The sequence below is a fragment of the Balaenoptera physalus genome, assembly GCF_965194825.1.
Source record: "Balaenoptera physalus genome assembly, chromosome: 16".
Lineage (NCBI taxonomy): Eukaryota > Metazoa > Chordata > Mammalia > Artiodactyla > Balaenopteridae > Balaenoptera > Balaenoptera physalus.
The window spans coordinates 45,094,627-45,107,995 of NC_138898.1; the positions used below are offsets into that span (position 1 = coordinate 45,094,627).

General features: G+C 40.5%; 1 protein-coding gene across 1 annotated transcript; it reads left to right on the forward strand.

The window, feature by feature from the left end:
- The first annotated feature begins 2,183 nt into the window (after positions 1 to 2,183).
- SNRPB2 (small nuclear ribonucleoprotein polypeptide B2) lies at positions 2,184 to 11,866 on the forward strand. The gene is made up of 7 exons (XM_082428652.1): positions 2,184 to 2,249; positions 4,290 to 4,379; positions 4,758 to 4,930; positions 8,543 to 8,683; positions 9,479 to 9,529; positions 10,916 to 11,004; positions 11,486 to 11,866. The coding sequence occupies exons 2-7, from the start codon at positions 4,316 to 4,318 to the stop codon at positions 11,643 to 11,645; spliced, it is 678 nt and encodes a 225-aa protein (XP_082284778.1). The 5' UTR covers positions 2,184 to 2,249; positions 4,290 to 4,315; the 3' UTR covers positions 11,646 to 11,866.
- The last annotated feature ends 1,503 nt before the right edge of the window (positions 11,867 to 13,369 follow it).

The window sequence follows — 13,369 nt, forward strand, 5'->3', positions numbered from 1 at the left end:
TAAAGTTGCTGCACTTTTAGGTGATCTTTTAAAATAAAAATCCCCAGGTTAAAAAACTAATCTATTTGGCCTCTTTATCTGTATGTCCAAGTTATAGCTAGCATTTGGAAATAACACTTACGAACCAGTTATTTGGTGCCTGGCAATGTGCTGATCACTTCACATCTTGCTCACTTAATACTCACAATAACTCCAGAAGGAGGTACTGTTATGATCCCTAGTTTACAAAGGAGGACAGTGAGGCTCAGAGAGATTAGTTAAGGGGAAGATATAAAATTTGATTTTTCTTAGCTCTCAACAACCATTTCACATTCTAGATGATGCTTTACACACCTTTCATAAGTGGATGAAAGAATGCATGTATGTTTTGGAATTCCCGTTCAGCTTGCCATTAAACACCAACAACTTGATGACCTTAGAACAGTCAACCCATTCTGTGGGGAGAGAAGAAGGTGGGAAGGGTGGTAGGGAATTGATTTTTTTTTTTCAGTGAGTGTAGGCAGATGATTTTATCGGTGTTTGGTTATTACTGGAGGTGGTTGCCTTATCAGGTGAGAAGCTGGACAGAGACATCAATTCCCTCCACTTTGGGGCCTCAAATTAGCTGCCTCTTGGATTCAAGCTCTTCAGTAAAGTGTTGGAGAAGAGTTCCCTCAGAGTCCCAAGAATTAGAGAAGACTTGAGGGGTGGATACTGGCCATCCTGAAGGTGATGGTAAACTGGGGTCAGCCTGAGCTCAGAGAAGGATGAAACCAGGGCATCTGCCCCCACAGTCAGCATTAGGAGCTGCGCCTATAAAACTTTTCAGAGGGGCCCCAACTTATGATGGTTTGACGTACGATACTTTGACTTTATGAAGGTGTGAAAGTGATACGCATTCAGTAAAAAACCAGACTTCAAATTTTGAATTTTGAGCTTTTCCTGGGCTAGCGATATGCAGTAGATACTCACTGTGTCCTAATGCTGGGCAGCAAGCCACAGCTCCCAGCTGAGACAGGAAGTAAGGGGCAGGGCACAACCATTAAGAGAACGACACAGCCATTCAAGATACAACAAAACCGGTTAAAACCTACTAGGCCCAGGATGGTGGAAGATTCGACTTCCAGTAGACCTTGGGCCTCATTATATGCTCATTGTAATACATTAGTATATGCTAAACGACATGCCCTCAGGGACCATGATGGTTCTGAGGCCAAGTAAAAAAGGCCAAAAAGTGGGCGGTACCCCAAGTCCTGGAAACCCCCACCCCTTCCCCAAAATAGTCGAAATAATCCTCCTACTGGTTAGCCTATGAAATTACCCAGTCCATAAAAACTAACCACACCCACACCAGGGGCACTTTCGCCTTCTGAGATGGACTGCATTCTGCCTGTGAAATGTGTATCCCTCTCAATAACCCTGCTTTCACTTTACTGCCACTGCTCTTGAATTCTTTCCTGAGCGAAACCAAGGACCCTCACTTGGCACCCATCCCAGGGACTCGCCCAAGACCTGGGACATGACCATCCTCTCTGGCCCCATTTTCCTGCAACACGGGGCAGCCACGTGATCATGAGGGTGAACTACATTCTGTACCTAGACTACCACTGTGTTTTTCACTTTCAGTGCAGTATTCAACAAATTACATGAGATGCTCAACACTTTACTGTAAAATTGGCTTTGTATAGATGATTTTGCCCAACTATAGGCCAATGTGAGTGTTCTGAGCACGTTTACGATAGGCCCGGCTAAGATGTGATGTTGGGTAGGTTAGGTGTATTACATGCATTTGCATTTGCTTCTTATAGTTTTCAACTTAAAGATGGGTTTATCAGGACGTAAATCCATCATAAGTCTAGGAAGATCTATATAGGATTTGGAAAGATGGAAGGCACCTGTTGCATGGGACAGAACAGCACAAACTCATGGTGAGGGAAATGACCACCGCCTTTCCCTGTGCTCTTACTCCGCGGCCCCAGAATTCCAGTTTAACCCCACAGGATTCCCACAAGCCTCCTTCCCTTTTCTCGGTTCCCCTTTGCACCTGTTCTCGCCGCCCGCCATGTGTGCGCATGCGCGGAGCGATTCTTAACTGCTGCTTTGGAGACCGCGGGCCATCGATCCACTCCGGGCTCGGCTTCTTGACTTGTCGGCCCTCGATTGAGGCGCTTGGTAGCGTCACTTCCGGTGCCTGGCTCGGCTTCCGGCTTCCAGCTTCCGGCTTTCGGCTTCCGGCCTGTGATTCGTACGCGACGCGGCGGACGCCTCCGGTGAGTTGGAGCGCTTTTTTTCTTAATTCTCTCCGCTTTCCCGGCTGCGGGTTGCCCCTCGGCCAGACGCTCTCCTGCGGGAGCTGGGGGTGGGCAGGGCGCGGCGCTGGGGCCGGAACGTATTCGCGGAGGGTCGGCGAGGGAGGCATGGAAACTGACGCTCGGGTCTGGCGAGGCCCCTGGACTTAGGAACCTTGACTCTGGCGGGACGGGTCGGAGCCGGGGATCGTGTGGCCGCTTCCTGGGGCTTCGGGCCGGGGCCGTGGGCGAATATGCCTGGGTCTGGAGAGGCGGGGACCCTCGCGCATATGAAGTTAGGGATAACTGGTGTTTCTTCGCTGGTGCGAGTCGTTTACAGCTCGCTCTGAGCCTTCAGGTGCTTGCCAGAGGCTCCCTTTTGGATCCGGGAGGCGACTCCCGGTACCCCGGCACTAGTCCAGGCCACCATCAAACCTCGCGTGAGATAAAGCGAGAACTTCCCCCTCTGATATCTCTGCCTTCAGTTTGATTCCTGTCACTTCCCTCTCGTCGTCGTTCGCGACCCCAGTCCCCCAGGTTTCAGTTTAGGGCGTCGCAAGCCCCTGAGAAGCGTTAACTTTCACCTGTTACCCGCACAAGTACAGTCCTTGTCTGTGGGCTTTTTCCTTGTACGTCATCCTATGCTGTGCACATAGTGTGGGTGTAAATGTTCATGGAACGAAGAAATATGCGGGGCATCAAGGAAATAAAAGCAAGGCCACAATTTGCAACTAAAACAGTGGGAAAAAATGAAATAGTGTGGTGGGTGTGAAAGAAAAGGAGACAGAAAACAAGGGCCGAATTCTCAGGTCTCCTGCTTATCAGCTATGTAACTGTGGGCAAGGACTTGCATTAACCTGTAAAAGACATTAATAACAGCTGCTCGAAGTGCTTACTTCTGATTCCAGAGCTGCTAGAACTTTGTCTCATTTAGCCTTTTGAGCTCTACTGGGTAGATTCTGTTACCATCCCCGTGTTACAGATGTGGACCTGGGAGATTAGAACTTGCCCCTCAGTCAAGCAGCTAGTAAGAAGCATAGATTTGAATTCAGATCCGGCTGGCTCTAGAATCTGAGCTCTTAACCATCAGGCGGTACCGCTCCAATCTCTCAAGTCCATTAGAGGTGACTTTGGAGTGGGAGCTGTTGGTGATAAATTAAGTAATAATATGAAAGGGCTTTGTAAGAGTACCCATGAAAGAGTTTTTGGCAAACTTCATTAATGTTCTTTTTTTTTTTTTAATAAATGTACTTATTTATTTATTTATTTTTGGCTGCGTTGGGTCGTCTTTGCTGCACGCAGGCTTTCTCTAGTTGTGGCGAGCGGAGGCTACTCTTTGTTGTGGTGCATGGGCTTCTCATTGTGGTGGCTTCTCTTGTTGCGGAGCCCAGGCTCTTGGCACGCGGGCTTCAGTAGCTGTGGCACGTGGGCTCAGTAGTTGTGGCTCGCGGGCTCTAGAGCACAGGCTCAGTAGTTGTGGCGCAAGGGTTTAGTTGCTCCGCGGCATGTGGGATCTTCGCGGACCAGGGCTCAAACCCGTGTCCCCTGCATTGGCAGGCGGATTCTTAACCACTGCACCACCAGGGAAGTCCATTAATGTTCTATCTTGATGATTTTCACTGGATATACATTTGCTAGTTTCTTTTTTCATTTTTTTTCAAATATCAATTTTTAAATTTTGTTAAAAAGGAAGTTATTAGGTAGATGGGAGAACAGTATTACTTGTCATAAGTGAAAGATAAGTATAAAAATAAATGTATGGAATAAAAGAATGTTATTAAAATCTGACTAGATAATAGTGCCCCACCAAGTTTTCAGCCTGAGAACTATTCTCCTTTTGTTTAAAAAAGAGGGCTAGCAAGTCCTCGAGAGGTTTTAAAGACTACTGCCAAACTGATATTTTCTGACATTGGGGGTTGAAAGAATTGAAAAGTTAGTACCCTTGTGCTGTGTCCTTAATGCCACGCTATCATATGAATGAATCCTCCCTGTTTAATAGCAGAATATTTACTGTCTCTTTAGGCTGTTTGAACAGTTTAACCCACAACATGGATATCAGACCAAATCACACAATTTATATCAACAATATGAATGACAAAATTAAAAAGGAAGGTAAGTGCTTTTTTTAAAAAAACTAAAGTGTGTTTGCTTACTACCATCTTAAAAATTATACAGCTTCAAAAATTCTCATCTAGTCATCTTTCTCAGTGCCTGAAATAATGGTTTATCCCTTATTGTTTAAGGATTTTAAGGCTTTTTAAAGATAAAAATAGGTAGGGGCTGAAAATGTGTTGAATCTGTTTTCACTTGTAGATAAATGGTTTCAAAAACTTAAAATTAGACTGCTAATGGGAATAGTAAGATGTTTTTATTAAAATATGTACCTTTGTATAAATAAATGGGGGGGGCACTCAGTGCCGTGTCATTTTATGAAGAATTTTGTCATAGTTTCATTCACAAATAACTGGTTTCCCCTCTAATTTTGTGCAGAATTGAAGAGATCCCTGTATGCCCTGTTTTCTCAGTTTGGCCACGTCGTAGATATTGTGGCTCTAAAGACCATGAAGATGAGGGGGCAAGCTTTTGTTATATTTAAGGAACTGGGCTCATCCACAAATGCCTTGAGACAGTTACAAGGATTTCCATTTTATGGCAAACCGATGGTAAATCAATCTTACTTTGGCATTAATCCCTATTAATGGTATGATAGATTTGTAAATATACCCTTGCAAATATGGCTATTGCTTTTTGCCTTCAGTTAAGAGTGGGTTTGGGTTTATTTTGTTTATGTATTTATTTTTATAGAAACACTTTAGTAGTAGAGCTTATAATTCACTTCTTGATTTATGATAGTTCAAATAGGCAAAACAAAATACATTGAGATGTAGAATATTTTAAAAACAATGGCAGTATAGGCAATATTTTCATCTCAAAAGAACTAGACATTAATAATTACTCAGAAGATTAAAAAGAAACCTCTGTAAACTTGTAAAACAACACAAAACAAAAATCGTGGGTCAAAGGGAATCCAGTCTGAAGTTTCAGAAAGTAGCATAGTGAAATACTGCATGTCAGAAGCTATGCAGTCAAAGCACTGATCTGAGGACAGTTCATAGATGTAAAGTCATAGGTTTTATTAATGAATAACAATGAATGGAAACGAAATAGTCACACATGGAAAGTTTTAAACTCAGGAGTGACATGAGATTTCACATTTAGCTGCTGGATGAAGATTGGATTGTGGGAAGGGCAGAAGGGAAGTAGGGAACTCAGGAGGCATTGGTATAAGTCAGAGATGGTAGAGGATTGGATCAGGTTGGAGACAGTGTATATAGCAAGGGGCTCTAGGTGTGTGAATGGGTACGTAGTACCTTGGGTGTGGATTTCAGTGCTTTTCTTCCGGAACTGGAATGTGATGGGAGGGGATGTTGGGGAAAGAGCCGAGGCCCAGAGTTTGAAGGACCCATGTTCTCATTTAGTTCTGCCATTAACTGGTTCTGTGCTCATGTTCACTTTGACCTGTAAAAAAAAAAAAAAAAATGTAAGCAAACTGGATATTCTTTGGTCTAACTCAGAAGCGAGCAAAAACTCTATAAAGGACCAGATAATAAATATTTTAGGCTTTGTGGGCCACATACGGTTTCTATTGCATATTCTTGTGTGTGTGTTTTTGTGTGTGTGTGTGTGGTTTTTTTAAGCAATCCTTTTAAAAATTCTGTTTAAAAAAAGAAAAAAGTACTTAAGTCATAAGCCATACAGAAACAGCCATGGGCTGGATTTGGCCCATAATCTGTAGTGCCGACCACTCGTCTGATCCCTTTTTTTTTTTTACAAATGAAGAATCAGGCACAGAAAGCTTATGTTACTATAACCAGTGGCATCATCAGGACTTGAAAGCTAATCTCCTGAACACCCAATATTGTGATTTTTCCCCCCCTAAACTGGGATTCAGCACCCTATCTGTAAAAGGGCCAGATAATAAATATTTTAGGCTTTATGAGCCAGATAATCTTTTGCAGCTACTTAACTTTGCCTTTAGGGCCAGAGAAGCAGCCACAGAAGGTGTGCAGATCGATGAGTGTGCTGTGTCTCAAGAAGACCTAACGTACAACACCAGGCAGTGTTGGCTGTGGTCACTAGTCTGAGGACCTTGCTACCACGCTGTTTAATTCAGGACTGAGCGCTTTTTGTCTGTTACTGGAGCACATTTTCTTCCTGTCCTCCATCCAGCTCTCCTTTTCCCATCATTTCCCACCTGACTTGGCACCATATATGTGGAAAGTCCTATTCCAGAAAACTGGGGGATAGTACCTGCATACCCCAATTTTCAGTAAATTGGCATTTCCTGAGACCAGTTTATCTTTCTCAGTAGTGTAAAGAACTAGCATAAGTGAGATCTCAGTTGGCAGTAGCATAAGACTGGGTTTTAGTTTAAATCTACAATTACATTAGTATGAAGGAACAGCTTCTTCTCGTAGAGGGTTTTAAGGCTGTTTTGCTAAGTTGGGATGACAAGTTTGCATGTGCCTGTGACTGAGATCCAGGAAAGCTGGAAATTGTTTGCTGCGTTTGGCACTGGCTTCACCTTGCCAGCTAATTATTTAAAATCAATGGGAAAAGCCCATTAGACTGATCTCATATTGAAGGTATTTTAGGAGGTCTGTTCTCTGCCTTCAGGAAAGTAGTAGATACTGCCAGATCTCCCGCATCCTGGAAGAAAGAAAAGAATGTTCCTTGAGCTGTCTTGTTTATACTTAGGTGGTTTCAGTTGCCAACACACCAGATCAGAAATGAACAAAATTTTCTATAACTTGGAACTCAGAACAAAATTATTCTCTGTGATTCAAGGGCATTTGGTTATTTAATTCCAAAAATACCTCAGTAAAGTAGAACCATCTTCCTAAGGACTTCTGTCATGAAACCTTTGGTATAAATGTAAATCTTGCACCTTCTCTAAGCTGTGGGTGGACTTTTATCCCTCACCAGTATTTAGTCTAGACCAGGGTTTTCAACACTGGCACTTTTGCCGTTTTGAACTGGATACTTTTTTATTGTTGGGGCTGTATTGTTCATGGAAGAGTGTTTAGCAGCATCTCTGGCCTCTGCCCTCTTAGCATGACAACACACAGTGTCTCCAGTCAGCAGTGCCAGCTGTCTCCTGGTGGGCAGATTCTCCATTGGTTGAGAACTGCTGCTCTAGACCAGCCAGCTAAGAGCAAGGGCTGAGGTCAGAAATTTTCACAGGTCACAGGGGCAAATACAAGATCACCCAAGATCTGTTCAGGTCAGGAAGAAGGGAGTTGGGAGGGAATCCCTGGGAGCAAGTCAGAGTTGGTCCAGAACTATTACTTTTGGTTAGATGATGACATGCAAGACTAGCAGAGTTGCTCGCAGGGTAAGTCCACTTGGAACTGCCATGTCCAGCAGCCAGAGGAAGCCTCAGGTACTGAGGTATCGTGGGAGGCCTGCCGCCCTTGGTTCCCCCGAACATTCAGCTATGCGATAATGCTTTAGGCCAGGGCCATACCGCTCAAAGTGTGGGCCCCACCATCCCCTTTGTGCTTGTTAGAAGTGCAGAATCTCAGGCCTCACCAGACTCCCTGCATCAGGATCTGCACTCTTACAGGCTCTCCGGGTAATTGGAATGCACATTAAAGTTCATGAAATGCTGTCCTAGACCAGTGTTTCTCAGCGCTTGTTCAGTCGTGTGTGCTGTGCCTGCTGGCTGTGGCGTATTACTCATGCAAGTGACCTGGTTGCACTAGCTGTGACGCCATCTTTTTGTTTCCTTTCAGAACTTTTTAAATTTAAGTGGATGCCACTGTTAGTCATTTCATTTAAAAATAATAGACCAGATTCAAGGGAAAGTCATTCTCTATCTTTGGTACTTTAACTTTGGAAGTAACAAATTCCATGCATATATGGACCCTCTATGGAGTGTCCCTGTAAGGGATAGACAGCTTTCCAATGCAGTTTTCTCTGTTCTTTTAAATGGAGAGGGGCAGTGGTGCAGATATTTCAAAGTCCTGTTTTTCTCATATGAAAATCTATGGTTTTTTCTTGTAATAAACACAGTTGAATATAACTTTGTCTCAGTTGTGAATCATGGGGCACAATTTATTTTCATTTGGTGCTCAGTATGTTTGACAGATTTCCTTAAGTATGTGTTTAAAATTAGCTCGTATTTGCATAGTGAAATTTGAAATATTAATGACAAGTGTAAAAACAGCCTTCAGCATGATGAAAAGTAACTTATTTTCAAATAATTAAAACAGCGAATCCAGTATGCAAAAACAGATTCTGATATAATATCTAAAATGCGTGGCACTTTTGCTGACAAAGAAAAGAAAAAAGAAAAGAAAAAAGCCAAAACCGTGGAACAGACTGCAACAACCATGAACAAAAAACCTGGTCAGGTAAGATGGGCAAAAGTTCATTTTTTTTTTTGGTGTTAAAAATTTGATAGAGATGTCAGTCTTCCATTTGAGGGGTGACCTTTGAGGCATGCATGTGCACATGTGTGTGTTTAAAGGTAGACTTTTAAGAAGCTGGAGTGGTTGAATTCTAAAATTCCAATATTTGTGTTTAAGCAACAGATTAAAATGTAAACCTTTACATATGCAGATTTATATTGAACAGTTTTATTTGAATTTGCATGATATTTAGTTCCATCATTCTCCAAAATTTGTTAATATCTATTTTTCAAGTTCTGTGTATAAATAATACTGTAGGTGTTATCTTTAATCATGAGTATGCCACGGAAAGCTGCTTTCTTTGAACAGTTCAGGAATTCAAAATCTAATTTAAAATACCAGGTAAAGGTGAAATTATCATCCAAAAAGTAGTTACTTTGGGATTGAAAGTGATTAGAAATCAGTTTTACTAAGTATAATGCTTGACTTTTTTCTAGTTGTTTTAAAAAAAGAGAAAGACTGGTCCTTGGTTTTTCTCTTATATTTATATTTCTCCATAATTTTAAAGCTTAGAGGTTGAATTTTATGATATAGACCTTTCAAAGACATTTGACAAGTTAAATACATAAATGTTTGAGTCAGAGTTTTAAGATGTAAATTCTCAGTGAAAGTAAAGTTAAATAGATTTAAAAATCTGTTTGTTAATCTTATTTTTATGAAGTAATTTAAAATATAAATACCTGCTGCTTTTTTAGAGGGGTTGGAAATTTTAACTGTTTCTCTATTTCTTTGGGTTAGGGAACACCAAATTCAGCTAATACCCAAGGAAATGCAGCACCAAATCCTCAGGTAATATTTTTTTCCATGTGATACTTACTTTAAAATAAAATTACAAAACAATAACAATAATTACAACAACCTACATGTCTCCAAAAACTGAAAATGATTCCATCTGTAAGCCACAATAATGTGGAAACTCCTCAAAACATTTTATTTTCTTTAAGAGGGAGAAAACAAAACCTGACTTTATTCCTTGCTTCCCATGGTGAGTCAATGACAGAATCAAAACGATAGATTCTAAGCTCTATGAGGGCAAGGAGCAAAATGGTTGTTTTCCACACAGTACATGGCCCAGAGCTTTCCAGGCTTGTGGCTTGGTATCCATTCCCATTGGCTGAAGCGCTAACCCATCTTTTCTGATAGAGCAAAGTTGTTTTACAGTTGCCTTTGCTCTTATTTCCTCAGCACATATATATTTAAGTCTCCTGATATAGACTTATCAGGAAGCTCTTTACCAAAGAGTTTTAGAAACTCTTTACCTAAGCTTCCCAGTAAAGGCCTCAAAAAGAAAGCCTGAGTTATGTACTAATGGTTTCCCGATTAGTCCCTTGGGTGCTAGGGTCTGACAGGATCCTTACATCCAGGGAATTCCTTGCACCACTGAGGTTTTCCTCCTCTGATTTTAAGTTATTTGCATTTTCTTGCATTGTCTACTCTTTTGAAGTCTTTCAACAATTATAGTCCAGCTCACAAATGCCAGCACTTAATTCTCTAAGCTCTAAGTTGTTCTTTACATTTCATCTTTATTCTTCCACGAAATTAGCTTGAAGACAGAGGCTCTTACATGTAAAGACCTTTCCCTATAGTTCCCCATAACAGTGTCTGTTTCCACTTACTTGTATGTAACTAGATGCCATGTATATCTCATTTACTCAGAAAAAAAAAACATTAAAAATCGCCAAGCAGTGATTCTTAGTGGAAATCTTTCTACTTCCAGATTTTCTCACACACTGGGAGGTAGTAAGCGATAGTGCAGAGGATTGAACATCTGAGGGTTAAGCAGCTGAGTATGGGTGACACAGATGCCTTCTCTGGTTTGTTAGGATCAGTTATATAATCCAGACGACAAAATCCTCCTGTTTCAGCTGACCTCCAGATGCTTAAAACTTAAATATTGTTTTAAATACCGTTAATTAAATACTTAAAAACTGTTAATAAGATTTGTAATCTTCCAGATATTTATTAAGTGACTTGAATGTCTACCTTGTTTGGTTACTGTTGGGTTTTTGCTTATTTCTCTGGTGTCACTGTTTTTCCACTTTAGTGTTTGATGTAGTAAGATTTCACAGGCCTTAAACGGTGGAATGTAGTTTTCTGAAGTTTAGATTTTAAGAGCCACATGGTTTACTGTACTTTTTATATTTACAAACTAACTTTGCCATTTCTTTTTAATAGGTCCCTGATTACCCTCCAAACTATATTTTATTCCTTAATAATTTACCAGAAGAGACTAATGAGATGATGTTATCCATGCTGTTTAATCAGTAAGTGTTTCCATAAACAAGTCTGTGTTCCGAGAGTCTCCTGACAGGACAGATAGCACTTCCCTGGACTGAATCCGTTTGTGTATCACACAGTAATTCCTTACAGCTTCATTGAGTTGCTCCAGGATTAATCATGAACTGAAGCCAGTCTGCAGATTTAGCAAATAAAAAGCTAAATTACCTCTAATGTTTGAATTATTAATTCTAGTTGATGAGTAAAACAGGAAACAAAGCTTTGATGAAATGACAAAAAACAGAATTAGCTTACATGATTCCTGCAGTTCTTTTCATGGTATTAATTATATTTTAGGCTCTTTCATCCCACTCAGGATTCTTGCTGGGATATGATACTTTTCCTGGACTCATATCAGGAAGTTGCTTAACAAATTTAAACACACACATTTATGTATTTGATGTCATTTCTGTGTTTACATGTATATAAATTGTTTACATATGTAAAAATTGTTTTAATTCTTTATAGATTCCCTGGTTTCAAGGAAGTACGTTTGGTACCTGGGAGACATGACATTGCTTTTGTTGAATTTGAAAACGATGGACAGGCTGGAGCTGCCAGGGATGCTTTACAGGGATTTAAGATCACACCATCCCATGCCATGAAGATCACCTATGCCAAGAAATAAGATTTGGGATAGCTGCCTTTAAAGGACTTGGTGTTATGTATAGTTTTCGTTTTGATAACATTTGGTCAGGCCATTTTAATAGTTGGGGGTAGGGGAAAGTGTCTGTGAAATTTTTGTAAAGGATTTAAAACATTACCTAGTCTTTGTTTAGCCTTAGTGAACTGTGAACTGTGAAGGCCTTAATTTTGTACAATAAACTTTTATTTGTATTCTGTACATAATATTTCATTTATTGGCCCACTGTCCTGTCACCAAATGCTTATGCTAGTTTAGAACACATCTTAAGGTATATAAAACTGTAATAGGATGCTTTTCTAGTGTTATTTTGGAGTAGCTAATGGTAGATGCTTCTCTAGTGTTATTTTGGAGTAGCTAATGGTAGATGCTTTTCTAGTGTTATTTTGGAGTAGCTAATGGTAGAGAAACATTGAACCACTTTAATAAAAGTAAAGGAGAATTAGATCAAGCACTTGATTATATTTTCTGTAATGTTTTATGCATATGAACTGCCATCCTGGAATTCATTTTTTGGTTTGTTTTTGTTTGTGGGGTTTTTTGTTTGTTTGTTTTGGGCGCACCACACTGCTTGTGGGATCTTAGTTCTCCGACCAGGGATCGAACCCAGGCCCCCCTGCAGTGGAAGTTCTGAGTCCTAACCAGTAGACCACCAGGGAATTCCCTGTTTGTTTTTTTTAATGATTCTTTTACTAATGATAAAAATGATCATCCTGGATATGAGAAGAAGATGGGACCTGGGCAGGATCTAAATTCCATCTTCATATTCAAATAAATGAGCATATTATTTGCTGGTAGTAGGCATTTCACAAATGTTTTCATTCAGTTTTTAATTGAATAAAGGTCATTTAGGAGTAACTGTACTTACTGTTTTCTGGGAAAACAGATGGAAAGGGAATATTGTCTTTAGACTTCACATTTTATGCTCTTACCCTTTTGAGGCAGGATCGTTCCTAAGGAATACCTGCTCAGTTATTAACCTCGTTATTGAACGACCTCCAAAGGACAGATTTTGAGTCTGTCATCTTTTTGAAGACTAGTAGGCTGACTTGCAAAGGTTGCCAGTCCTAATCTTGCTGCCTCTTTGTGCTTCTTAAACACCAATGCTCAGGATTTTCCAAAGCTCATTTTCTGTAGTGTTTGATTTCTACCTAAGGCTATCGATACAAGTCCCCTGCTAGTAAAACCACAGGTGTCTATAGAGGTGGACGATTTTTTATGTATAGTGCATGGTAAAGTGACTATTAATCACTTTTTGTGTTCTTGTTTTAATATTTCCTGGAACAAGACTTTTCCTATCACTTAGTTTTTTTATGTATTTATGGAATATATATGGAATACATATTTATAGGAGGACCACTTTCATAGTTACGTAGATGTTTATCACATCACTCTTGTGCATACATAGGGAGGAAAAAGAATAATTTTTATCCCTTAACCTTTCCACCTGCAGAGTCTGAGTCTTATGAATAACTTTTTAACCTAGTTGTCAAGTTCATGTATGTCCATAAAATATATTAACTGAGTTACTAGAAAAAAGACCATGCTCTTGCATGTTAACAGCAATGCCAATTGCTAGTACATTTGCTAACTGCTTGCTCTCAGTGACTGTCCTTAGCTTGTCGCAGAAGATGTTTCACAGGACTTCCCTGGTGGTGCAGTGGTTAAGAACCCGCCTGCCAATGCAGGGGACACGGGTTCAATCCCTG

Coding starts and splice junctions, on each gene's coding strand:
- SNRPB2 (XM_082428652.1), top strand. CDS start 4,316: ATGGATATCAGACCAAATCACACAATTTATATCAACAATATGAATGAC. Junction 4,380..4,757: donor TGACAAAATTAAAAAGGAAG/GTAAGTGCTTTT, acceptor AATTTTGTGCAG/AATTGAAGAGATCCCTGTAT. Junction 8,684..9,478: donor TGAACAAAAAACCTGGTCAG/GTAAGATGGGCA, acceptor TCTTTGGGTTAG/GGAACACCAAATTCAGCTAA.